At 39.9% G+C, this 27,266-nt stretch overlaps 2 protein-coding genes across 7 annotated transcripts in view; one reads left to right on the top strand and one right to left on the bottom strand.

The window, feature by feature from the left end:
• Luc7l3 (LUC7 like 3 pre-mRNA splicing factor) overlaps positions 1–19,730 on the top strand; it is a 32,340-nt gene extending 12,610 nt beyond the window's left edge. The window contains exons 2-12 of one of the 6 annotated variants that reach the window (XR_004113095.1): positions 173–239; positions 3,931–3,970; positions 6,611–6,755; positions 8,971–9,045; positions 10,467–10,571; positions 11,233–11,378; positions 12,379–12,540; positions 13,316–13,599; positions 14,518–14,678; positions 17,361–17,501; positions 17,607–19,726. Coding sequence is in view for 5 of the 6 variants with exons in the window: in XM_031350697.1 (XP_031206557.1) it covers positions 173–239; positions 3,931–3,970; positions 6,611–6,755; positions 8,971–9,045; positions 10,467–10,571; positions 12,379–12,540; positions 13,316–13,599; positions 14,518–14,678; positions 17,361–17,501; positions 17,607–17,803 (1,377 nt within the window). In the remaining variant the exon portion in view is untranslated. Of the gene's footprint in view, positions 1–172; positions 240–3,019; positions 3,122–3,930; positions 3,971–6,610; positions 6,756–8,970; positions 9,046–10,466; positions 10,572–11,232; positions 11,379–12,378; positions 12,541–13,315; positions 13,600–14,517; positions 14,679–17,360; positions 17,555–17,606 lie in introns of those variants that run through there. The other 5 variants (XM_031350698.1, XM_031350699.1, XM_031350701.1 and 2 more) reach the window with 5 other exon arrangements.
• A 4,936-nt stretch (positions 19,731–24,666) lies between these two features.
• Ankrd40cl (ANKRD40 C-terminal like) overlaps positions 24,667–27,266 on the bottom strand; it is a 4,655-nt gene continuing 2,055 nt past the window's right edge. The window contains exons 3-4 of the mRNA XM_031354059.1: positions 26,041–26,216; positions 24,667–24,816 (exon numbers count right to left, since the gene is read on the bottom strand). Of these exons, the coding sequence (XP_031209919.1) occupies positions 24,667–24,816; positions 26,041–26,216 (326 nt within the window). The remainder of the gene's footprint in view (positions 24,817–26,040; positions 26,217–27,266) is intronic.

The raw sequence follows: 27,266 nt of genomic DNA, 5'->3' as shown, positions 1-27,266 counted from the left end.
CAGAAATCCGCCTGCCTCTGCCTCCCAAGTGCTGGGATTAAAGGCGTGCGCCACCACTGCCTGGCTTAAAATAAATCTTTTAAAAAATATTATTTGGTACCCTTTTTAATAGAATTTATAGAACTAAACAGTTTTTAAAGTTAAGTTCCTTTTATTTTCCCTCTCTCAATAGGTTTGTAAATATTATCTCTGTGGTTTTTGTCCTGCGGAATTGTTCACAAATACTCGTTCTGATCTTGGTAAGTTATTTTTCTGTCTGTCACATTTGAATTAAACTTCCTTCACCAGGCATAGTGATATGAGCCCATAATCTCAGCATGAAGCAAGGGGATCCTGAGGTGAAGGCTAATCTACATTATATAGCAAGACTTATATCCAAACAAAATTCAAACTTTCTTTGTAATCCTAAAATTTTTTTCCCTTCAAAACATATGAGTAAATAATTTCTTGGTTCAATTATGAATATGTTAATATATGTCAGTCTTATTAGACACATTGGTATAATTAACTGTTTACATTTTTACTTGTAAAATATTAAAGTGAAAATTATTCACATACATACTCACTTTCTCTAATATAGCCCAGAGTAGCCTGAAGCATCAGTCCTTCTCCCTCTGTCTCCTGAATGCTAGGATCATAGGTTTAAGCAACCATGCCTGGCTAAATGGAAAATATGCTAAATGCATAGAATAGGCAGTAACATCAGATATCAGCACAATTGTTAACAGCTTAGAGACACCCACATTAAAAAGTCTGCAGAGGGGACTGAGAAAATAAGTGTTGGATCTTAGAGTCTTGCTTGTCCAGGATTTGGGGCACTAGGATACCATAAAAGTCAGGGCTAAGTCATAAGACTAAAAAAGTAAAAAAATTTCAATTTAGAGAGATTTTTAAGCCTTGACACTATTAACATTTTGAAGCAGTTTTCATGGTCTCCCTTGTATATTTGAGGGTATTGGCAACTTTCCTGTCCCTTACCTGGTATTTCCAGTAACATATACTACCATAATAACCAAAATAGTTATCATACATTGACAAATGTCTTCTAGGGTCTAAATATAGCTCCCAGTAGTTTAGGTAATACACATTTCTTGGGACTAACTTTTCTACTTTAGTGCTCCAGAAAGGTAAGGTTGGTTTGGTTTGGTTTGGTTTGGTTTTTTGTTGTTGTTTTTGAGAAACTGACTAGGGACTCTCTGAAGCATAAAATATAAACATAATTGGTGAATCGTGAGTTCTCTTATATTACTGAGTTGCTTTAGGGGGATGTATTATGGTTGGAAAGGCCTGAATTTTGGAATTTTAAGCACAGCACAGGGTAATTCTGAACAAAAATAAGATTTTAAAAGTGTTTTAAAAGAGTTCTTAATAGTGGTGTTCTCTTACAGGCATCTGGAGAGGTATAGCTAGATATTTCCTCCAGTTACAGGGCAGCAGGTGAATACTTCAGAGAAATGATTTGTCTGCATCCTGACCCTCCTAGGAATCTCTTAAAAAATTAGTTGGTTTTTTGTTTTCTTTTGTTTTGGTAAAAGCCCTTGCTGGCAAATCTTTGCCTGTCTACTCTATAATTTTTCAGTCAGAATTTGGAATTATTTTTTAAAAATGAGTTGCCAAGGCTGTAGAGATGATTCAGTGTTTCAGAGCACTGTTGCAGAAGACTTGGTTCAGATCCTAGCATCCACGTGGTAGCTCACAACCTTACGTAACTCCTCCAGTCTGGAATCCAGTGTCCTTTTTTTGGAGAAAAACTTAAGTTGCCAGTCAGGGAACACTAACCAGGCAGACATTTGAAGAATACCTTCGACTTAGATTAACAAAATGAGTAAGGGGAGAGGTGTGATGGGAAGAAATGATGGGAAATACAGGAGAAAACTGTCTAGAATTGTTTAGAAATCTTACCTCACTTTACTGTCTTCAGAGAAATGGTATCTGAGCATTAGAAAGAAGCGATTGCAGTTAAGCTGCACTTTTTAAACTAAAGCTTTTAGAAATTAGAACTAGAGAAATGTGAAATAAAAGCCACTGGACTGGGCTAGGGGATTGACTTAGTGCTTGCTCTGTAGGCATGAGGATCTGAATTCAAACTCCAGTACCCACATGAAAAGCTGCCAGTGCCTCTCGTGCAGCATTATGGGGTGAAAGGCAAGTGGGTCTCCCAGAGCTTGCTGGCCAGCCAGCCTAGTTGAAATACAGCAAATAGAGGAAGACACCATAGTCTGGTTTTGACCCCTCCTGCAAATTTGCATGTGGTCACACAAAAGTGCTGTATACTCCTATGTATGTACCATACACACTAAAGTCCTTCAGGCAATAGGCCAAACGAGTAAAAAGGACCCATGCCCTCCCTGGCACTCCATGGTGAATTTGAGAACAGCAGGCGTAGCAGTGTATAGGTCATAAAATTATGATTCAAAATGGCCTACAACTTGTGGGTAGCAAGCAAGAAGTTTGAAGACACTAGAGAAATACGTTTACGGTTTATATTAATGCCAGTTAGTATAGAAAACATCAGAGTATGGTGGTGAAGAAAGATGTTGTCAGACGGAAGTCTCATCAAGCATGCTTCCCTTGTATCCTCAACAAAGTTATCCAGGATGATGTACATTGATCTGAAAAGAATAAAGAAAAATAAGATCTGGTGCTATTTCAATACAGTGAGGACAAAGAACTCTTTAGGGTAGCAACACTAGTAAGCTTGGAAAATATGCATTCCAGATGAAAGTAAGGCAAGGCTCCATGAAGAGAGAAAAACTGATCAGTTGCTACCTTTGTAGGGAAATTAATACAGAGATACTTTCTTAGGCTTGGTGGAAGTGTTCAGGAAATAAGAAAGATATGTGTGTGTACATATATATTTTCCATACATATATGGAAAATAAATCCCAAGAAAAGAACAGTAGAAATACCTAGAAATACCATCTACAACTTTTGTTTTGTCTATAGAGAATGCTATTTGCTGGTCAAAATGTAAATACTAAAAGGCTGTTTAACTTTTTTTTTTTTTTTTTAACTTAAGACAGGATTTCCATGTAGTCCTAGCTGTCCTGGAACTTGCTATGTAGACCAGGCTAGCTGCAAGCTCAAGAGTTACTGAAACTCTGGAATGGTGGGATTAAAGGTATGCCACCATACCCAGCCTAAATTTTTGATACATATGATTAATTAAAAAATAAGCATAAAATTATAAAATATTGGAGTTAAATTTCAGAAGAAATAGCTAAAAGTTAAAAAAAAATGGTTACATTTGGGGTTGAGAATGGGAATTTTGTTTTACTTACTTAAGACTGTACAAGTATTTGAAGCTAATGTCAATGTTGGTTCAGATCAGTGGTTGACAGCATCCAAATTTTGTTTGGTGGTAGTAAAGAACAGTTTCCTCTTTCTCGTTACTTGTTCCCTGTCCCCTTTGTTGACCTTGGCAACTAAAGAAATCAATTTTCATCATGTTTCATGATTCAGTAGGATCAGTTTTGGAGTCTGCAGTCTACTCAGTAATAAAATGAGCTGCTTTTCCTTTATATTTTTATTTTTTAAGGGCTTTATATGCCGCACTAGATCTATAGCCTTGGTGTGCTTCCCACTCCCAACAGTAACACAAAAAGTAGCAGTGGAACTTTATTTTGAACAAAGCCATAGTAGAGGGATACACCATCCCAGTTGACTGCAGGCCAAATGAGTGAAAATACTCTAGGAACTTCAACCTTTTTTAAAAGGAAGACAGACAGACAAACTTGGTGTAGTAGCCTACCTTTTTAAAAATCCCTTATCACTTAGGAAGCTGAGGTGGGAGAGTCCTAAGTTCTAGACCAGCCTGAGCTATAGAGTAAGATGCTGTTTCAGAACAAAACAAAAAGGAAAAGGCTTGATGACTAGAGAAGGGTTTTTAATGTCACAAATAATTTATGCATGCTCTTTTCTCTCTCTCAGGTCCATGTGAAAAAATTCATGATGAAAATCTAAGAAAACAGTGAGTTGTACTAATTTTCTTTTTGCTATTCCTTCCTTCTAGTTACTTAGTTTAAAGAGACAGGCATTAAAGGCATAATTGGAATAATATAAAATAACATTGCTTGTAAGTTTAATCAGTGGCTTGGCATGGTAAGGTTTAGTAGCCTCAATAGTACTGGCTGCCATATGAATGCATATTATATGCTTTTTAATAATTATATTACTTCTCCCCTGTTTGCCCTTTATAAAGTTTATTTTTATAATTTTTTGTAGCCTTGAGTTAGAAGACAACTTTGATAGACTGTTCTTGTCTTCCATCTTGTTTAAGATGGGGTCTCTTATTCAGTATTGATGTCACAGGCTCACTAGCCCAAAAGCTTCTGGAAACTTTCCTGTCTTTGCCTCTCATGTCCCTATAAGAATACTGAGTTTACAAACCTGTACTGCTGTCCTGGCTTTATCTCGATCCAGACTCAGATCCTCATGCATATACAGTAAGCAAACTAATCCACTGAGCTGTTGCTCCAGCTCCTGTGGAGTAGGGGTCTTTGAGCATGATGAGGATGTGGAGACCAAAGTAGACATTGGATCTTCTCGTTGATCACAGTCCACTTTATTTATTGAGGCAAAGTCTCCTGTAAGCTAGTTTTGATTGGTCTCCCTAGCCAGCCTGCTCCAGGAATCTCTTTCTCTGTCCCTCAAGCACCAGCAGCATAAGTGACTACAGTGTCTGCACAGCTCATGAGTTCTGGGGAGCCAAGCTCCATCTCTGTGATCCATCCCTTCAGCCTCCAGCTCCACCTTCATTTTTCTGTTTATGGTTTTTCCAGACATGGTTTCTCTGTATAGACTTGGCTGTCCTGGATAGTTTTCCTCTTCCTTTCCCTTCCTCTTCCCCTTCTCCTCCTTCCCTCCCTCCTTCCTTTCTTTCTCCCTCCCCTCTTCTCCTTCTCTTCTCTCCCTTCCCTCCTTCCCTCTCTCTCTCCTTCCCTCCCTCCCTCCCTCCTTTCCTTCCTTTATTTATTTTTCAGATGAGGTCTTACTGTGTAGCCCTGGCTGTCCTAGAACCACATGTAGCCCAGGCTGACTTTGAACTCGCAGAGACTTGCTATTGCTCTAAGGCATGAGCCTTTAATCACCAAGTCTGGCTTATTTTCTTCTTATTAAAAATGTATTATTAGAGAAGGTGTCTTACTATGTAGCCTAGCTGGCCTGGAACTCACTATGTAAGCCAACTAACTGGCTTCAAACTCAAAAATACTCAACTGTCTCTAGTGCTATAATTAAAGAATATACCACCATGCACAGCTACTTTTTAATTTTCTCAATTACATTTTTTTAAAATTTTTGGGGGGAAACCTTTTTTTAAATCTATTTATTATATATAAGTACACTGTAGCTGTCTTCAGACACTCCAGAATAGGGAGTCAGATCCCGTTAACGGATGGTTGTGAGCCACCAAGTGGTTCCTGGGATTTGAACTCAGGACCTTCGGAAGAGTTCACACAGTTGGTGCTCTTAACCACTGAGCCATCCCTCCAGCCCTTATTAATTTATTTATTATATATGAGTGCACTGTTGCTGTCTTCAGACACACCCGAAGAGGGCATCAAATTTAATTATAGATGGTTATGAGCCACTATGTGGTTGCTAGGAATTGAGCAGTCAGTGCTCTTAACCACTGAGCTATCTCTCTAGCCCTCTCAATTACATTTTATTTGGTTAATTGCATTTTTATTTATTTAGTGTTACTATATGCTTGAGTGCACCAGTGCCATGGTACATTTGTGGGGCTAAGAGGACCGCTTTTAAGCATTAGTTCTCTTTTTTGTGTGAGATCAAACTCAGGATGTCAGGCTTAGCAGTGAGTATCTTTACTGACTGAACTGTCTCACTGGTCCTGACTCCTGTTTTAGACTCCTGTTTTATAGATAGGATTTTTCCTAGATTCCAGAGCATAGATAGATGCAAAGTAGTGATTTAAGTTAACCTGGTTTTTTGCTTGTTTGTTTGTTTTGTTTTGTTGTTTTGGTTTTTTCGAGACAGGGTTTCTCTGTATAGCCCTGGCTGTCCTGGAACTCACTCTGTAGACCAGGCTGGCCTCGAACTCAGAAATCCACCTGCCTCTGCCTCCCAAGTGCTGGGATTAAAGGTGTGCGCCACCACCACCTGGCTAAGTTAACCTGTTTTTAAAGCTTGTGTTTTTACCTGGGCCAGTCTGCACTTTTTTTTTTTTTTTTGAGACAGGGTTTCTCTGTGTATCCCTGGCTATCCTGGAACTCACTCTGTAGAACAGGCTGGAACTCAGAAATCTGCCTGCTTCTGCCTCCCAAGTGCTGGAATTAAAGGCATGCGCCACCACTGCCTGGCAAGTCTGTGCACTTAATGGAGAGCTTTATCACAAAAGAAAGGGCAGGGTAATATAGCTCAGTGATAAAGCACTTTGCTAACATTGTAAGGCCCTGGGTTTAATGTATAGTGCCACCAAAATAACCAACTGATTATTAACCAACCACAATATAGTATATAGTGCCTTTCCCTTTGATAGGATAACATCTAAAAATTTACTTCATGTAATGGTTTATTCTTCAGGCTTTGAGATGGGGTGGTAGAGAATATATGTTTTGTAATGTTTAAAAGTTTCTTTTCATTTTATCAGGTATGAGAAGAGTTCTCGGTTTATGAAGGTTGGCTATGAGAGAGATTTTCTGCGATACTTACAGAGTTTACTTGCCGAGGTAGAGCGTAGAATTAGACGAGGTCACGCTCGATTGGCATTATCTCAGAATCAGCAGTCTTCTGGGGTAAGTATGTAATGAGCTTACAATCTTTGTGAAGATTCTCTGTGGATCCGGGCATCCCAGATTATTTTAAACTTGTCCTTTAAAATGACATAAAATTTGAGAAGCACCTTTCTTTCTGTCGTTGAGGTATAGGGAAGCATCTTCCCCCCACTTAAGCATGTGTTTGTTTTGGTGGTGCTGCTGGAGGTCAGACCATGGACTTTGCCCATGCTAGCAAGTGCTCCACCACTAAACTCCATGTCAGTTCTCTAGCCACTGCTTCATCCTAGGGAGACTAGGACAGGTGGTCATCCTAGTGATTAACCCCAGCCCAGTGACTTATTTCACCTCCATGATGAGAATGGGATAAGCAAAGGGGCCAAGACTGTCTAAGGAATTTGCTTTTCCAAGGAGAACGTGGGTAGCAAAGACTCTTAACAGTCGCCCTTAAAGTCGAGCAAGGAGCTAGCTAGTGCTCTCTGGCTGTGGGGTGCAGTAAGCATGAAGACAGAGAAGGAGAGGAGGTCACTTCTTCAAACACAGCCATGGCAAAGCTTGGGTGCAGGTGGCCTTAAGTATATTTCTTAAAGGCTCACTCTGGCTTTAGAATGGAGAATGGTCTAAAGCTTGTACAGTGGAAGCAGCAAGTTATCTGGGATTGTATAATGATTATGGTGAGCTGGGTGAAGATGGTTGAAAAAACCAACAGCTTGCTGGGGTGAGAATTTGGGTGGGCAGAGAGGAGAAATTCAATCTTCCTGCATGGTTCTTGATTTGAGCATCCAGGTGACTAACAGAATTTAATGTAGATTGGAACTGAAGGAAGTTCTTTCAAGTTTCTATCTTAGAAATGTCAAATTTGAAATGCCTTAAATACCCAAGTAGAGACATTTGTAGGAGGTGAGACGTGACATAAGCTTGCAGTTGCAAGTCAGGCATGAAACCAAAGTCTTCCCACTGTATTACTTTCTGAAAATTACTAACTAACCTTGGCCTAGTGCCTTGGTTTTGTCTCTGTTAAATGGAAATAATAAAGTAGCTATCAGACAAGTCAAGTTTTGTGATCAATGGTAACATATATAGTTAAATGCCCAACAGATGTTAGCTATTTGAGTCTAGAGCTCATGGAGGGGCTCAGAAATAGACATACAGGCCTTGAATCTTCTTATGTAGATGGTGTTTGGCTGACACAGGTTAGCCTCTGTTCCTTCTTGCCATTCATTTATTTATTTATGCCGTGAAAACCAATTACTGGGCTTCTTTGTAGTTCTTAGACAATCTTCATTAGTAAATGGTTTTGCTAGGAAGTTTTCTTACTCTGTTTTTTGAGATGGGTCTTGCTACATAACCCTGGCTAACCTGGAACTCAGCAGTACTCTTGCTTCAGCTTCCTAAGTAGTGGCATGGCAGTCATTCAGACGTCAGTAACTATATATGTAACGTGCTACCAAAGCTCAAAGATAAGTGGATTAGTATCAGGTGATTAGGCACTATTATTTTTCTGCCAAGACAGGATCTTCTGTGGTGAAGACTGGCCTTAAACTTGTGTAGTTGAGGTTGATCTTGAAATCTTATTTTGTTTGTTTTTTTTTCCAGACAGGGTTTCTCTTTGTAACCCTGGAACTCACTTTGTAGACCAGGCTGGCCTTGAACTACAAGATCCACCTGTTTCAGCCTTTACTTTCCAAAGAGTTTGTAGACATGTACTATGATGCTCAGCTCCTCCCTTTCTTTAGTTACTAACCTAAAACACTCAAGGGCATGGTGGCATAATCCTATGTTCTTAGCACTTGGGAGGTTAGGGCAGAGGATCTTTTTCTTTTCTTTTCTCTTCTTTTCTTTTCTTTTCTTTTCTTTCTGTTTATTTCTTTCTTTCTTTACTTATTTTGGTTTTTCGAGACAGAGTTTCTCTGTGTATCCCTGGCTGTCCTGGAACTCACTTTGTAGACCAGGCTGGCATCGAACTCAGAAATCCGCCTGCCTCTGCCTCCCAAGTGCTGGGATTAAAGGTGTGTGCCACCACCGCCCGGCTTCTTTTCTTTTTTTTAAAGGGTGAAAAATACATATCTATTTCCATCAAAACTTGAATATGTTATTACTTTAGGGGTGGTCAAACCCAAGGCCTAGTGCTTATTACCACTATCTTCATCCCTGGACTCAAGAGTTTGAAATAGTTTTCTTTGGTATTTTACTTAATCAGTCATACAATATTAACACACTTTTTTGTTTTTAACAGGCTGCTGGTCCAACAGGCAAAAATGAAGAAAAAATTCAGGTTCTGACAGACAAAATTGATGTGCTTCTACAGCAGGTGAGAGTTGTTTGTAAAAGTGTGAGAAAGTCCATGGAGCTAGGTGCTGTGGCAAACATTTTTAATCCCAGCATTGATGGAGATGATAGGGTCATGACCCTGTCTTAAACAAAAACGACTGATACACGATTAATAAGGTTAGAAAATAAACATGAAAAAGATTTTGATTGATTATAAGGGAAATACAAACTGAAATCTCATAGGGTAGATACTTAACAGTATTTTATTGGCGTCAGTTAAAAAGGTTAACTAGCCATGCATTTTGCCGTGCACATTTAATCCCAGCACTCTGTAGGGTTCCAGGCTAGTCTGGTTTCCAAATAAAGTTCCAAGATAGCTAGAGCTACACACAGAAACCCTATCTCAAAAAAACAAAAATCAAGGCTGGGCAGTGGTGGCGCATGTCTTTGATCCCAGCACTTGGGAGGCAGAGCAGGCGTATTTCTGAGTTCAAGGACAGCCAGGGCTACACAGAGAAACCCTGTCTTGAAAAACAAAAATCAAACAACAACAAAAACTCATCTGTATGAAGTACTTGAGTGTTGTGAAGGATTTGGGCTCTTTAGAGTTATCAGACATTGCTGATGGGTGTATAAAATGATTGAGGTACAGATGGTCTAGAAGAGTTTAATTTGATGTGTGCGTGTATAGTTTGCTTCTTAAAATGTTTTTAAAAATGTACTCGTTCCTTTATGGAAAACAGAAATGTGTGTACAACTTTGTACACCACTGTTAATAACTTTATTTAAAATCACTCATACCCCCCATCCCACCACATTCAGCACATTCACCAACAATTCTGTGAGAAAGTCAGCCGTGGTAGTAATAAGTTCAGGACTAAGGCAGAAGGAATGCCTTGAGTTCAAGGCAAGTTATGGCTCTGGAGAGTAGCAGGCCAGCCACGGCCGCAGAGACAGAATACTGTCTTAAGAAAACCAAAATTAAATTATGTATAGTGAAGTAATACTCTGCAATGAAAAGGAACTTAACTATTTGCTTAATATTGATAAGTGTTTAAACTATCTGAGTGGAAGAAGCTAGACTGAGGAAGGGCAATAAACCATATGATAATAACATTTATATAAACTGTATTAGAATACAGTCTAATCTATAGTGACAGCAGATTCTTGATTCATTGCCTTGTTATATGTATAAGGTTGTACTGAAATGAACAGGAAATCTTGTGAGATAGAGAAGGAACATTTAATTGATAGTTATGATTTTTGTGGATATGCTTGTGTCCATACTTGAAATCTTTGTGAACTTAAAATCTACATCATCTAAGCTATAAAATAAAAATTGCAAGGGTCAAATATTAGCAAGCAAAATGACACAAATCCACGGGAAGCTAATGAAGCATGGTGGCTGTAAAATTCTCTGCTTGACTGGAAAGGAATCTTGACTTTGTGTTTCTGTTTTAGATTGAAGAGTTAGGATCTGAAGGAAAGGTAGAAGAAGCCCAGGGAATGATGAAATTGGTTGAACAGTTAAAGGAAGAAAGAGAATTACTCAGATCTACAACCTCGGTGAGTTTTAACCTGTTCCATTCTCAAGAAGCCTGTTAGTTTCATGGAATCTGTTCTTAGAGAATCTTGGAATAACTTTTTCTGTTATCTAAAATTTAGTCTTGATCAAGCATTGTCTTAAAAGATTATGCCCTGTCTTACATCGAAGGCATTCTCAGACAACATGAAGATACAGAACAACAACAACAAAAAAACAACCCTCAAAATTAGCTTACACTGGTGTGCTTGCTCTGTTTCCCCACCCCCAGCCCCCACCAGCACATACCAGCACACATGTAGTGCTGAGGACCAAACATAGGGTATTGTGCTTGTCAGGCAAGTACTCTTACCTCTGAGTTGTTTCCCCAGCTAGTGATTTCACTCTGGTACCAAGCAGGAAATGTACTTCAGTACCAGACACTAGCCAAGTATCTGCAGTTTAGTGCTCGCAGTTTATCTGGAGATAGTGTTAGAGTTCACAAAGTTGGGAGCTTGTGTTTGCTCTGGCTTCCTTCTTTTCTCTTCTCCCCATTCTGTGTGCACATACTATCCCAGGCACATGTATGTCAGATGTCACTCATGCCCCAGGTTTTTTTACCTGTGCTTCTGACTAACGTTAACAATTCAGAACTTTCACAAACCCTCACCTCGGGTTCAATTCATTTGCTCCCGTACCTCACAGATCTCTGAAACACGTTTACCAGCTTATTATAAAGGATATTACAAAGGATGCAGATGAAGAAGAGATGCATAGGTATGGGAGAAGGGTTGTGAAGCTTCCATCTCCTCTTCAGGTTCACCACCTTCTAGGAACCTCCATTTATTCAGGTATCTGGAAGCTCTCAGGCCCTTTTCTGGGTCGTGTTGGAGACTTTAATTCTGTAAGCATTATGGAAACATGGACAACTGGGTAGAAATGTGATTAGACAAAAAGAATATGATACAATGCAGTAGACCAAGTGGGGGAACCCAGCAGCCTGCCTGTCCAGATCTTTTTGTGACAACCCCCACCCCCCAGTCCCAGCATCATTTACCCCATCTTTTGTGCAGAATAGGGACCTTGTGATCAGACAAGTAGATCGGTGAATTTCTTGGTCTACTCCAAGTCACAAAGGTGAAGGGAGGTTAGAGTTTTTGAGACTTCTCATAGGAGGAAATTAGAACCTAAGGAGCAATGGATAGAAATAATCCCTGCATGTTATCTCACTACAAACAGGCTGCAGTCTATAATTTTTACATTTATTTATTCAGTTTCTTTATGTAGTCCTGTCCCACCATGTGTTGAGGTTAGAGGACAGCTTGGAGCCTCAATTCTCTCCTGCCATGTGAACTCTGTGTCACCTCGCTAGGTGCCCAGACTTAAATTATAAAGGCCCATGTTAGCTTGGGTTATATACATTCTATTTACTCCGTACCCACCTTACTGTGAGGAGTGCAGTTTGTGCTTTAAGTGCTATTGATAAGATATTCTGGTCACTGCTTCTGTTGCCTCATTGTTGTGAGCTCAGATTGTTCACCATGAAGTGTAGTTCTTAATGATTGAATTATTATATCTATAGGAAAGCAATTCAGACTAAAATAACTTTGTGGACCTTTACCTTTTTCAAGGTGATTTGGTGCTCAGCAGTCAGGTCAGGGGAGAAGTGGCTCTGCCTTTTTTCCTCAAAGAGGCAGGTTGGTTGCTCTTTTCCAGCCTTTCTCCTTTCTCAGACTTGAGCAGTTGGTGTTCATTTATGGCTGGAGAGATGTTAAGGGAGATGTTAAGTTCCTTTTGGAGTTTATTTTCTTTTCCTCAGATACTCTCATAGCAACTGGTTTCTCGTTTCAGACTATAGAAAGTTTTGCTGCCCAAGAAAAACAGATGGAAGTTTGTGAAGTATGTGGAGCTTTTTTGATAGTAGGAGATGCCCAGTCCCGGGTAGATGACCATCTGATGGGAAAGCAACACATGGGCTATGCCAAAATTAAAGCCACTGTGGAAGAATTAAAAGTAAGTTTTTCGTGTGCGTGCGTGCGTGTGTGTGTGTACGTGCACATGCGCATACGTGTACACACACACACAATACAATGTGTAATTTCTTTTTTTCGAGACAGGGTTTCTCTGTGTAGCCCTGGCTGTCCTGGAACTCACTCTGTAGATCAGACTGGCCTTGAACTTAGAAATCCACCTGCTTCTGCCTCCCAAGTGCTGGGACTAAAGGCGTGCACCACCACTGCCCGGCTGTGTAATTTCTAATGATAACAAAAAAAAATGCTGTATTTTATATAGCTAAAATTTGGTCAAACAACAGTAGAAACGTTGAGTGAGTACCATTTTGTTGATGTTTATATTTCTTTAAAGCAGTGATGTGTTGAGACTGTAGCTTGTTTAGCATGCCCCCGGCTCTGGATTTGATCTAGTGCTGAAAGTAAAAAGAAAGGATACAGTGATGATTCCTGGGAGAATTTGTTGTTCATCAAAATATCAAAGTATTTTATTAACTTCATTTTCAAATACCAGAAATTGAAACTTTATTTAATTACTCAAATAATGATATTTTATATATAGATACATGATGTCAGAATTTCTACATTTCCCCTAAGGATATGAAACTCCATAAACAAATTAGTCCATAAATTGCTTGAAAATGTCTTAAAGTTGAATAAAACTCTATCTTGAGCTAGGGAGGTGGCTTAATGAGAGAACACTTAGCTGCGTAGGATTCGCCAGGCCTTCTGGCTGGTCCCAGTACTACAACAATTAAAACCCAATTTGATTTCCTTAGGAAAAGTTAAGAAAAAGAACAGAGGAACCTGATCGGGATGAACGTCTCAAAAAAGAGAAGCAAGAAAGAGAGGAAAGAGAAAAAGAGCGGGAGAGAGAAAGGGAAGAACGGGAAAGAAAAAGACGAAGAGAAGAGGAAGAAAGAGAAAAAGAAAGAGCTCGTGACAGAGAAAGGAGAAAGAGAAGTCGTTCACGGAGTAGACACTCAAGCCGAACTTCTGACCGGAGATGCAGCAGGTCTCGGGACCATAAAAGATCACGGAGTAGAGACAGAAGGCGAAGCAGGTACGTACATCTGCAGATAGTGTGTGGCTCATGATAACACCATAGTGTACAGTTATGAGCAAAAGATAGTAAATGGCCTTATATCATGGTGGGGTTCTTATATAATGTCATAATTGACACTGTTAAGTTGGAGAAAATGCGTTAAGTCGTTGCATGAATTTCATGCTGACATAGTACCCTGTAGAGATGGTTGCTTCTCCTTATTGAACAGATAGCTGATGGAGAACTGTGATTATTGCCACTCACAGGATGTATTTAGAGCTAGTCTAAGTAGTGATTAAAAACCTAAATTTGAAATAAAATGACTGATCGATGTTTATCACTTTTGTGCTGTCATAAAGTCAGATTATTTTGTTGAACCACTAATAAAAGACTTGCATTTTAAGTGCTAGATAGATTTGTAAGGGTTGAAAGGTAAACTTCCACCTTTAGGGAAGCCCCTTCTGTTTTGAGCTTGAGGTAATATTTCCAGGGACTCAGTCTATCAGATAGTATATCTTGATTCATTTTATTTTGAAACAGAGTCTCTCTGTATCTGTGACTGGCCTGGAGCTTGCTGTGTAGATCAGGCTGGTCTCAAACTCACTGGGATCTGCCTGCCTCTGCTTCCAGATTGTTGGGATTAACAGCAAGGTTTTCAATAATTTTCATCCTTGAGAAGTCTAATTTGAAGTGCTTTGCTATTTTTTCTTTTTTCTTTTTTTTTTTTTTTTTTTTTTTTTTCATTTTCCAGACAGGGTTTCTCTGTGTATCCCTGGATTTCCTTGGAACTCACTCTGTAGACCAGGCTGGATGTTTGTTTCTTAAGGGAAACTTCTTAAATCTTTTAAATTATTATTGAATAGTAATATATGTGATTCTCTGAGCCCTTTTAGTAATATCAGCTGAAATTTTTTCTTTTTACTCTAAATTATTAAGAAGTAGAGATCGACGAAGAAGCAGAAGCCATGACAGATCAGAAAGAAAACATAGATCTCGCAGTCGGGATCGAAGACGGTCAAAAAGCCGAGATCGAAAGTCATATAAACACAGGAGCAAAAGTCGGGACAGAGAACAAGATAGAAAGTCCAAGGAGAAAGGTTGGTTTATTATGAGAGGTGCTGCCAGTTGCCCATGTCGCTGCGCTCCAAGACAGTCAGAGCTCAATTTCAAGCTCTCTTTCTTTCTCTGCTCTGATGTGTGAGAGTGGAAGTTGGCCTCATTGTTCAGTTGGTAGTCTGTAGGTTTTTTGTATAGATTCTTCTGAATTTGTGCTACCTTTGAGGATAAGGCTGTAGAATTTTTTAACTTTCGTTTATGTGGCTACATTTATTTTAAACTGCAATATTCCATAATGTCTACCATACACATCATTCATTGTTCCTACTGTGCAGCAGTCATGAACTCAGCAGTTAGCTTCTGTGTTCCCAGAAGGTGGACCACCTTACTGTGTCTTAGCAGCGTATGCGTTGTATCCGAGTACTGTTCCCGTCTGCTTTCTTCTGGAGTCTAGCTCTCAGTAGCTGCTGTGTTACTATGTTAGTGGTATTAATGGACTATAAAGTTTGGCCTAGGCCTTTTTTCATAAAAAAATCTTTTAGCCTTTATTGGAGGATAATATTTTTAATCATTAAGGTCTTAAAATTTAATTTAATTTTGGAGTTATTTTAGCTTCTTTGGTTTTTACATTATTTGGGCTGTTTTGCTTTGTATGGTTTAAGAAAGGGCCTGGTCTCCTTGTTCCTGGTTCCATCCTGTCCTTTCCACATGTCTGTCCTTTGCACATGTCTGTCCTTTACACTGGGTTACAGCTGCATCTCACACTTGCTTCTTAGAACTACTTCACTTGACTTGAATTGAATTAGAGCTAATTCATTTTCTTAGATTGAGGCAGTAGAGATAGGGTTCTTTGTTTTGTTTTGTTTTTGCCTCTGCTTATTATAATTCAGACATTGTTTCTGTGATTTAAGATGCAGTTGTTGTTAAAGGGCTAATGCTTTTATTTAAGAAGTCTCCTCTTGTACTATGTTTTGTTTAGAAAGGCTTTGGTATATTTAAGTGAGATCAGTTTAAAGAGTCACCTGATGACTCTTGTATCCGATCAAATCAATCACATGTGTTTTGTGAGGCTTTTGATCACATATTTCTGTTTTATTAATTGTTCTTTTCCAGTCTTGCCACTTAAATAGATACATTTGTATAATTTTGTGTTGAAGGAAAACCGTGTCCTGAATTACTGACTTGTGACAAGATGAATTTAGTAAAACCTGGAAGTGTCCTGGTGGGACTGGGAAAAAGAGAAGACTGGATACTGAAAAAGCTTATCAGACCTATTTTGGTTGGGCATGCCATTATAGCATTAACTTATTAAACTTTAGAATGACTTCTAGAAATGATGAGTCTATTGGCTTATGGAAGTTCTAGACAATTCTGAGTATACAAATGATAGTAACATTCTGGCCTGTGAGCATCAGGCATCTCTACTAACCAACACTTAATAATGGCGGATGAATAAGACTGTTCACTGCTCCAGGTGATATAATCATAACAGAAGCACCTAACTGAACTCCACAAAGGGGAAGCAGTTTTCTACTCATAGCTATCTATACTCTGTTCAGAGAGTTTCTGTTTAATCCATAACTCTAAAATCCAACACACATGGATATCCTTAGGACTATTAAGATCTACCATATTTACATAGGCCAGAAGATAAGATTTTTGGACTACTAGTCCTCTACGGAGCAACAAGACGACTCTTCTTCATTGAAGCTGCCTGTGCACCGGAGAAGCCCATAAGGCTCAAAGGGAGGACTTTCCCACAAGGTCAGTTAGAGCATAGTTCCACAGTTGGGCAGGCAGGTGTGAAGCAAGTCTTACGGTTAACCATGTAGACATTGCTCTGCTTGTTTTACAAATGTTGGACCTGATGCACACTCCTTTAAGATGCAAGTCTGTAGCACTGTTTGTGCTCCCATCCTTCTTCAGCTATTTGCTGTTGTGTCTGTAATGACTGTCTGTGGAGAGTGCCTCTCTTCAAACATCTTCCTGTTGTGACCTACTTTGCCAGACTAGTTAGTTATTCTTGGTTTTAAGGGGAAAATAGCTTTTATGGAAAGGTGTGTTTTCTATTTTCTGCAGAATCCTTCTTAGAGGGATGTGTACAGCTGGGTGGCAGATACATCTTCTCCTTCAAGTAGGCTTTTTACCTTCCTAATGCACCTGTAGGGAGAGCTGGAAACTGCTTTGTCCCCCCAAACTCCACTTTCATTTTTCCTTTAGGAAAAAAACTCTTAGATTTCATTACAGAAAACAGAAATTTGGGTTCTTGGATTTTTTGAAGACCCCATGTTCTTATCGGTGTGCTCCCTCTTGGATATTTAAATATACATAAATCTTCTTTTAATATACGTGTCATTTAAATGTTAAATTTCTTTCTGGGTGCCATTTTGCCTTTGCAACTTAATTAACCCATGTTAACAGCTTTGTGTATTTATTGTCTTTTGTACCTTTCTTGTTGCCTTTGGATGGTCTTTATCTAGAATGAAATTTACAGAAGCTGTAAATTCTAGGGTGACTTTAGCAATCGAGAGACTTTGCTATTCCCTGTTGATCCTCTTGCCCTTTGCCTTTATAATCTACAGCCGACAGCACTGAGCTCTGCAGACTGTTTCTCACAGTCCATGGGAAATGGTTCTTTGCTCTCAACGTTTCCCATTTTAAATTGTAATGGATTTGTTGTATTTTACTCTAAATTCCATGGTCAATGTCTTCTTTTGTGGCAGAAAAGAAGGGATCTGATGATAAAAAGAGCAGTGTGAAGTCCAGTAGTCGAGAAAAACAAAGTGAAGACACAAACCCTGAATCGAAGGAAAGTGACACTAAGAATGAGGTCAATGGGACCAGTGAAGACATTAAATCTGAAGGTGACACTCAGTCCAATTAAAACTGATCTGATAAGACCTCAGATCAGACAGAGGTAAGTGTATTGTTTCTCACTTTGATTAGGGCTTTTTGTTACTGTTTGACAGTGCAGCGTAAGTATGCACAGATGAAGATGGAGCTAAGCCGAGTAAGAAGACATACAAAAGCCTCTTCTGAAGGAAAAGACAGTGTAGTCCTGCAAAACATTTTGAGGTACATTGTTTTGTCTCAGCTATTTTGTAGCAGACTTCGTGCCCCCATTAGTGTGCCTCTTTGGAAATTACTGTCCACGTATGTAATATAGTCGCCATTGAAAAGTTAATTATCCTTTTTTTAGGGATTTTGCTGTCATTTCTTTTTTTTCTTTTTTTTTTTTTTAAATAAAAAGGTTGAACTGTTTTTTTTCTTTTTGGTATTAAGTCCATCTTGTGTTGGTACATTGGCAGAAACATATGCTTTAAAACTTAACTATTTCTGAGGCACATGTTGGACTACTTTGTTTTAATTAAACTGCTAGTATTTATTTGTCCAGGATGTTTCTAGTTTTTTGCTTTATTGCCTTGCATTCTAATGCAGTTTGTTCTGTAACTCGAGAGCCAGTAGCATTGGATTGATGGAAGTGTAGGGTTTATGAATTATTGCAGCTGACTACCATACCTCACACAGCGTTGGTGTTGTGAGCGGCCCATGAAAAGCCAAATTAGAAATCAAGGATTCAGTCAAACTAAGCAGGTATTCATGCCAGGTACTCCTTTCTCTACCCACATCCGTGTTTGAATGCTATTGCCTGTGACCTTTACGCTTAACTGTTGTGTATCCTTTTTGTTCTTTACAAGAAGCACAGAGGGGTTTTTTTGTGTATTGCGTGGAATCTTACAAATCCTATGTTAACAGAATGGAATTTTTTTTCAACTGTGTGTAGGGATGCAGTGGTGCCCAGAATTAGATATCTTTAAAGAATTTAAAATACAATAAACACTTCATATTACCCGCCTTGTTACATTCAGTGCAATTCTCAAGTCTTTAAGAGGTATGTGTTTAATGTTTCCTACTGTGTAGGAGAATTTGCAGTCAGCCATAGTATAGAGGAATAATCACTGGCTGAGACATTGAAAGTAACAGCATTTAGCAAGGACAGACACTTGGATCAGTGACACAAAGAACTGATTAACTATTGGATGAGGTTGGGTTCTTAAAGAACTGTTTAAAGCTAGGTTTATAGGTGTTCTTAAAACCTCTAACTGTTCAATCTTCGGGCTAGTGGCGTGGGATGAAATATTCCTAATGAAAGGAAGTACCAATTAGTTGATTCATTGGTGGCATTCCTGTTTTAGAAAAGCAGTGTAGTTATGTCTGTGTGAACCAGTTACACATAGGCAGTACACACAGGCACATGGCTCTAAGAACCACACTGATGCCTTGATGTAAGAACAATACATTTTATATACACATGTATCGATTGGTTAGCAGCTAGCAACTGGGCCAACACTTAGTCATAAAATTTGACCTTTTATATGCTGTCTAATTATCAATTTTCCCCAAATTTTGCATTGTAGGACTACTGTTGAAGAGTTTTTGAAGAATACTGAAAACGGAATAAAGTGAAGATCAACATTAAAATGAGGTGAAAGAAAGCTATAGTGGCGTAGAAAAAGTATAAAGCTCAGTTAGTAATTTGTTTTTTATTATTATTAAAAATTAATTCAGGACTGTTGTGACCTACCAGATTTCAGAACATGTGTTAATAGCACATATGCCACTTTGAAAACTTAGGTCCTGTATCATATTTTTTTCTTTAAGACTTTTTAAGAAATATTACCTAAACATGTGGCTTGCTCAGTGTTTACTTGCAAGTTTTCAGTCTTGGACTTTGAAAACAGGATTAAACATTAGTATTCATGTGAAGCAGACTGGGATTCCATTTTTACACTTCTGCTATACTTAGCCTTTGGATTTAGAAGTGAAAATAAAGTATCTCTGACTTTCTGTTACAAAGTTGATTGTCTGTGTCATTGAAAGGCTTTAGTGTTACTCTTTTTCTAATAAAGTGACCTACTCCAACTACTTCCTTGTTTTTAAATATGAGGCAGGCACACTAGTAATGCAGGTGCAGTGAACACTTCCTAACCTGTCCTGAAGGATAATTTTTTATACAACTTACTGTTTGATGTTTTAATGGTGCTTCATCTTGGCTGGTTATAAATAAATTTGCATTTGCTTTCAATAACAAAGGTATACAGTGAACTGGAATATATTTTTACACCCATGAGGTTTCTTTAGTAGTAAAAGGTTCTAAATAACTCCACAGTGTCTTCCTCTGGCAACTATGAAAAGGATTTAGGCAGACATTCAGAAACTTGAGCTGTTTTCTTCTTTTCCTTTAAATCCTATTCCAGTATTTTCTTTTAACCCAGACTTGTATGGTTATAAGTGTATATATTTCTGTGTATGTAGTGTGTAGTATATATAATAAAAATATTTGAGAAATAGAGCAGGTATTTCACATGAAAGTAGCAGCATGTTTATCTCTAGCCCCATTGACTATATAAAGTATTATCCCTGACCACAAGTGGTTATATATCATGGCAGTTCCTTATGACTTTGTTTTTCAATACGGCCATCAGTTTATAGGTGAAGAAATTGAGCAAGTGGCTGATCTAGGAAATGGCCTCGTGTCGATCAGTGTTAGGGCACAGAGACTGGGTCTCTGCTCTGTCTTTCTAACTGTAGTGCCACTGTGCTCCTCCTAGTATGTGTTAGGGGTCATTTCTTAAGACCTAACACGCAGAATTTATTGAGCAAAATACTCTACTAAACTTGGACGAATCATGAAGCCATTACTTTTAGAAGCACTATATGAGAACATGTTAATGGAGACAGAGCCCTCTGGCTTCCCTGGCCCATCTAGAGATGCAGCAGTAGGTGACTCTGAAGATGTGAGAGATGAGGCAGGTGATGGAGTTAATTGTCAGCAACAGCCTGGCTAGCAAACACCAATTCATCCAACTGTTCTGTTGCTTGGTGACATTGTTGTATTAAGAACAAAACGTAAGAAATCTGCTCAAATAGTGAAATGCCAGATTGCTTTCTTCTGCCTCGTCTAGACTCAGCAGTGAATATAAATGAAGAACAGCAAATTTGTCTCCTGTCCTTCCGGACATTTAGATGTAGATTAAGTATTTGAGAGAGTTTGTTCCTTAGGGTGTCCAGTATAGAGGCTAGGAAACTTACTATAAGAAATGCATTTCTATTTTGTAGACCAAATAGCTAGAGAGAGAGAGAGAGAGAGAGGGAGAGAGTGTGTGTGTGTGTGTGTGTGTGTGTGTGTGTGTGAAAGAGAGAGAGAGACAGGGAGAGAGAGAGAATATTGTCTGTGTGTCACATCTTTTTGGAGAGCCAGTCTTAATTTTGAAATCAGGGCCGGCAGTTAGTTAGTTGATCTTTTTAAAAATGCCTTTTTGGAACTTTTTACCACATGAAAGTATAACAGTATAATCAATCTCTGTTAACCTATCTCCGGTAATACTCATGGCTATAGTTAGTCCCGTGTGTGCATGTTTTCAGTATGTATGGGGAGAGGGTTTGCACAAGTGTATATGTGTGTATTTGGGTGTGTGCATGTCTACTCTTAATGTGTTCTCAAGCAAATGTCAGTTATGCTGTGTAACCTGTGTCTCTGAAAGAGGAAGTTCCCTTTATAAAATCTGAGCTCTTACTCAATAGTTCTCAGACTGATAGCTCTTTACTTTGTAGCTCTCAAGAAGGTGGAGAACTGGAGCCTGCTCTTAGGCCTCTCCTATAGAGTGTAGACAGACAGCCTCTGCAGCAGACTCCAGCTACACCTCAGTTGGATTTGAAACCACTTGTGTACCTCTGTAATCATGAGCTTTTAAATTGTTCGCGGTGTTCTGCTTAGGTAAATTCTACAACAGTTCTCACTTTGAATGTGGGCAGGATCGCAGACCAGATGCCATTCCCAGGTCTGAGAACACATACCCTTATACCCTTCAAGCTGAACCACCGAATTAAAGATTTTAGGGACTGTACAGTCAGAAGGTTTTGACTCCCCATGTAGGTGGTAGATAGGTGCATTGTTGATGAGTGGTTTGGGTATGCTGTAGACACCATCTACGTGCATGGAACATTCTGTGGGGTGACACTTACTTCATTCAGGATTGGCTTGCAAGCTTCGTTCTGACCGGTTTGTATTTGCTTGTGAAAGAACCCTCTTGGATGGCTATGCATTTTAACTTGTTTGATAACTGCAATTGTAATGCTTGTTTTGATTTAAAAGCAACAGCGAAGTATTCAGTGGTCTGTCTTCCCTTACCCCGACTGTCTGCTCCCTTCTAGATCCAGGTTCAAGATCCTGGTGTTGCCTCTTCTTCCTTCCAGTTAGGGAAGGGAGTAGGAAGTGGGCGGTGGGAATATAAAATATGTAGAGATGTCTTTTTATATATGATGGTGTCCATCATATATGTTCTCAGTTTGCCATTTTCAGTTACCATATTTGGAAACATCTATCCTGAGATCCAGGACACAGCACTCTAAAGTTGAATGTGTTGCTTTTAAAAAGTGCGTTTCAAGTAAGCTGAAACAGGGTAAATGGTATTTTCATTGTGTCAGAATGATGGATTTTCTACTAAAATGCATTTCCTGAGTTTCACAGTTGATCTATTTCTTTCCCTTAGCCATCTTAAGTAGATCAGTTATCTGTCAACAGGTTTGTTTAGGGGCAACTGGAAACGATTCAGCACAGTTAGGTGTCAGCCCTAGGTACATACGAAAAACTCTGGCATGTTGCCAGGAGGATGAACAAATATCTTAATGTCATCTTGTGAATGAAGAAAAGAAAACCCAAATCAACAAAAAACCCTGGGAGGATCCCATCAGCATGTGTGTGGATAACTACTGTGACCCATCCCCACCATGGAATCCACAGACGTGAAGATGGACTTCAACTCCACATGTGACCATGGATGACACACAACTTAATAATGTCCCCCAAAATCAAGCCACAAAAGGATTTATCCATTATGATTCACTTTGGTAAAGGTCAAAACAGGATGTTAAGAATACATGGTAAATGAAACTGAAACAGACAGTTGACATACAGATCATGCTTAGCGGATACTTTAAGAATGACCTTGGAGGGCAAAGGGTTTTCAGAGGTATGGCCACCACTCTTTCTCTAACTGGATGAGCTTTTTCTTTTTGAACTGTATATTTGTGTGCTTTTGTGTATACGATGTTTCTTAATAAAAGCTTTTTTTTTTAAGTGGGAAAAGGTCTTGGTGTAGGTAGTGACTGATAAACATGCTAGCTAACCTCAGTATATACAGATTTTAAAAGTACACTTTCTCCTTTTATTCTTGTGGGTCTTACTGGATAGCCCAGCCTAGTCTAGAACTTGGGAACCTTTCCATCAATTCTTGGGTTATGAGTACACCACCACACTTGGCCAGATATAGAATCCTGAACACTATAGACAAGGCATGCAGATGGGGTATCTCTTTCGTTTAGATGGCAGCTAGGGAATGGGTACTTGTAAGCAGCTTTCCAAGGAAGGTTAACATTTATTCTATGAAAAGTGGTCAGGACTTGAAAAGCACCAACAGATGGGTGGGGTTCACACAGGCAAGCTTTAGTTCCTATAGTGCTTTCCCACCACATACCCTGCTCAGTCAAGGTGAGCTCAGTGTGCATGCAGCCACAGGACTTGATACTGGGGTTGGTCTATAAAAAGAAGAGGTGCATCTCCCTCCCCCATTGCCTGCTGCCCTCTTCTCAGCACAGCAGTGCATCTGTGAGCTGCACCAGGACACGTGCCAGTAGCTGGCAGTACCAAGGGAAGTTGTGAGCAGCTAGGACTCAGTGCTGACTTTATTCTAACCAGTTAGGTTCTGGGGCATCTTAATCTAACAGTCATTCTGCTGCCTGGTTCATTGCACCTAAGACAGTCTGGGAATTGTTTAATGGACTTGTTCACTGCGAGGATTGTATAGACACAAGATATGAAGTAAACCTAATTGTGCATCCTTTAGAACCCCCAGGTTTTGTCTTAGGACATACAGAAAAGGGTCTGTGCATCTGTAATGCCAGCCATGTGGGAGGTTCAGGGTCGTTTCCTCTACTCCACAGAAAGTCTAAGACCTCTGGGCTAATAGACCCTCATGCCCAAAACCCACCTCTCCGCCCCTGTTCTGTTTTGGAGTGGAGCATGCTTATTAGAGCAGGTAAGAACTTGCTCATTAGCTTTATGATAGGATTACTGTTTGCACTATAACTAGACACTAAGTAGCACCTACTAGGTTCTACCACTAGGGAAGAGGATGACCTGAGCCTCCTGGCTAATTTGTTTTTCAGTCTTCAACATTTTACACATAATGATTTCTAGCTGTTAACCTAAGCAACCTTGAACTCCTGCCTAAATTTTCCTCTTGAAAGTGAAATGCAAGGGAGTTATCACTCCAGAATCCATCCTGCTCAGTCACAATCGGCTGCTGTTGAGCCACTGCAGCTAAACCACTGCATGGTTTAAAAGCCCTCCCAAACAATTGTTGGGTGTGAGTAACACCTACTGTGTGTCCTTTACCTTCCGTCTGATCTCAGCAGCTAGGAGTGCAAATAGTGTGTCTTTGGTCTATGAGGAGCCCTGGTGTTTTAACTAAGCTCACTTCATAAGGATCGGCAGTGACACCAGTCAAGGAGCAATGGCTATGAAAAGAGGAATGGTGAGTGAATGTAGGTGAGTTGCTGCTGGGTGCTCATGAAGTAAGTTACTTAATACCCACCAAAAGTGGGCTGGAGAAGAGCAGCCTGGGACATGATGACTGCCAGTCTTCGAGTTTAGCTGGCAAAGCTGCCACTGACTACAGTGATGTGAGCTGTTTTCACAAGATGCCTCAGTCTGAAGAGGTTAATTTACTCAGATCATAAGTCATTCCAATGTATAGGTAAGTGAAGCTGGGCATGTGTGTAGCTCAGTCGTGTCAATATTGTGGTGCAGCACTTCAAAATAAACTTTGACTCTCATGGGTACCATAGCTGTGCTTGCTTGTCAAACAGTTCCTACTAAGAAGTTGTAGATGAGGAAATTTTTCCAAAGTTCATGTGGTTAGCCAAAATGTCATGTGGGCCTGGCCTCATTATTCCAGACTCTCGGAGCTAGTAAGTCATTTTTGCAGCATTACTATTGTAGCATGGTGTCTCTGCCCGAGGTAATGCTGTGTTCAGTTTAGTCCATTCTGGGTTTCCGTTCTTCACCAAGAGGAGTTCTATTTCCTGAAAATCCTGGAGTCTTTGAATGTCTTTGTCCTACATGATGGGAAAGATTGGGTGATTTAAGAATACTATGTAAGTCACTGAAATATGGCATACTATCACTGAAAGCTACATCAGATTTGTTCTTGTCTCTCCATGGAAACTGTTAGCGGTTGCTTGCTCTATCTATCTATCTATCTATCTATCTATCTATCTATCTATCTATCTATCTATCTATCTATCTATCTTGAGACAGTCTCTGCCATGTCTGCCTGTGCTTCTCCTAAGTGCTGGGATCATCAAGGTGTGTACCGCCATGCCCAGCTTGATGGTAACACTATCTGGAAAGTATGATTATCTTGTGACTTACTGATAATTTAGAAAGAATCCATCATTAAGGACTGAGACATCAAGAAAAAGGCCAGAGGCATTTGGGGAGGGTTTTGGTTATTTTTGACCTGGAATTTAGAATATAAGCCCACAGATCCACCTCCCAAGTGCTGGGATTATTAAAGGTGTGTGCCACCATTGGCCAGCTTGGGGGGAAAATCTTCATACATGAAACCTGACATTTTCTTCCTGGGGAAAAAAGTTCTAAGAAGGGCTGGAGAGATGGCTCAGTGGTTAAGACCACTGACTGCTCTTCCAGAGGTCCTCAGTTCAATTCCCAGCAACCACATGGTGGCTCAAAACCATCTGTAATGGAATCAGATGCCCTCTTCTGGTGTGTCTGAAAAGAGCAGTAGTGTATTCATATACATAAAATAAATAGGTCTTTAAAAAAAGAGCTCAAAGGAACATTTCTGTGGATTGCTAAGCCATAGGTGCAGACCATGTTCTAGTCTGAGGACAACATTGTCTTTATTAGCCAGAGATTGGCCTAGCTAGAAGTAAAAGTCTTAAATTGGGATGTCACTTGCCACTCAGGTCTTTAAGAAATGTCTGAACCAGGCAGTGGTGGTGCACGCCTTTGATCCCAGCACTTTGGAGGCAGAAGCAGGCAGATTTCTGAGTTCAAGGCCAGCCTGGTCTACAGAGTGAGTTCCAGGACACGCAGGGCTACAGAGAAATCCTGTCTCGGAAAACACAAACAAACAAAAAGTAATATCTGAAGCAAGGTTTGTAAAATGCACAGAAATGGCTGGTTTAAAGTGACCCAGCTGCTTCGTGGCTCTCCTGTGGGTTCCAGCATCTTAAACTTTGCTTGGAATGTAAAAACTGAATGGCTTTGTATCACTTGACCCACCAGAATCGTGCCTGCAGTGGTGTGTGACCTACCTTCCGGAGCAATGTGTTGGGCAGCTTCCTCATCTTCTCCACTTTTTCTGGGGCAATCCCCAGTTCAGAGCAGCTCACCTGGAGTAGGTTCTGGTAACTTAACTCTTGTCTGTGCAGCTCAATTTCAATGAAGTCATTTTCTTCGGAGTCCTGAATTCTTACTTTAAGCACCAGCTCTGATCACCCATAAATTCAATGTAGTTTTTAAGAAATAAAATACCCATTTTAAAGATTGTTGACATCAGTTATTATAGCAAAGATGATCCTAAGAATTGAACGATAAGTAGACTTGGAGCTTTTGTAGATGTGTTGTGAGCTGAGACTTCAGAGTGCTGCGCTGACTAAGGTTTCTGCCCATCTGGTCTACTCCTAATGAAGCTTGCAGTTTGATGCCAAAGACTTATATGTCTTTGAATGCCGTGTGTGTGTGTGTGTGTGTGTGTGTGTGTGTGTGTGTGTGTGTGTGCAGGTACCTGTGGCCAAAAAGTGTTGGATCCTCTGGACCTGGAGTTAGAGTCAATTGTGACCTGGACTCCTGGAAGAGCTGTAAGTACAGCTTCCTGGGCCCCCTCTCCAGCCCCTATTTGTCTTTGGAAGCAGGTCTCACTATATAGCCCAAACAGACCTTAAACTCTGGGCTCTTCTACTCAGCCTTAGAATGACAGGCATGCACACCACACCTGGCTTCTTCCTCTCTTGGGACTGGGGGTTAAATAACATGTACGGCAAGTGTACCCTGATCGGTATTTTTAGCTCTTAGTAAGAAATTTAAAATATGAAATGGAGAACTGGAGAGATGCCACAGTGGTTAGGACAACTAGCTGCTCCAGAGGGCCTGGGTTCCATTCCCAGCACCCACATGATAGCTGATAACTACCTAACTCCAGTTCCAGGGATCCAATGCCTCTTCTGGCCTCTGAGGGTACCAGGCATACATGGTGCACATACATACATATGGAAAATCACCCATACATATGGAAGGAAAATACACAGTGGATATTTTAAGGTACTGGCAGTGTAGCAGTTGGGATACTTGGCCGTTTAAAAAGTTATGAAACGTCTCTTAAGCTCTTGCCTCTCTTACCTTCTTGCTCTTTTCCCTTGTTCCTCCTCTGTCCTCCCTTCCCTCCTCTCCCCACGTGGCCATGGCTGGCCTCTGCTTCTCTAATGTCTCCCTCTCCCTCCCCCTCTCCCTCCTCCTCTCCCTCTCCCTCTCCCTCTCCCTC

The sequence above is a fragment of the Mastomys coucha genome, unplaced genomic scaffold, assembly GCF_008632895.1.
Source record: "Mastomys coucha isolate ucsf_1 unplaced genomic scaffold, UCSF_Mcou_1 pScaffold5, whole genome shotgun sequence".
Lineage (NCBI taxonomy): Eukaryota > Metazoa > Chordata > Mammalia > Rodentia > Muridae > Mastomys > Mastomys coucha.
This window is presented reverse-complemented; position numbering and strand designations above follow the sequence as displayed.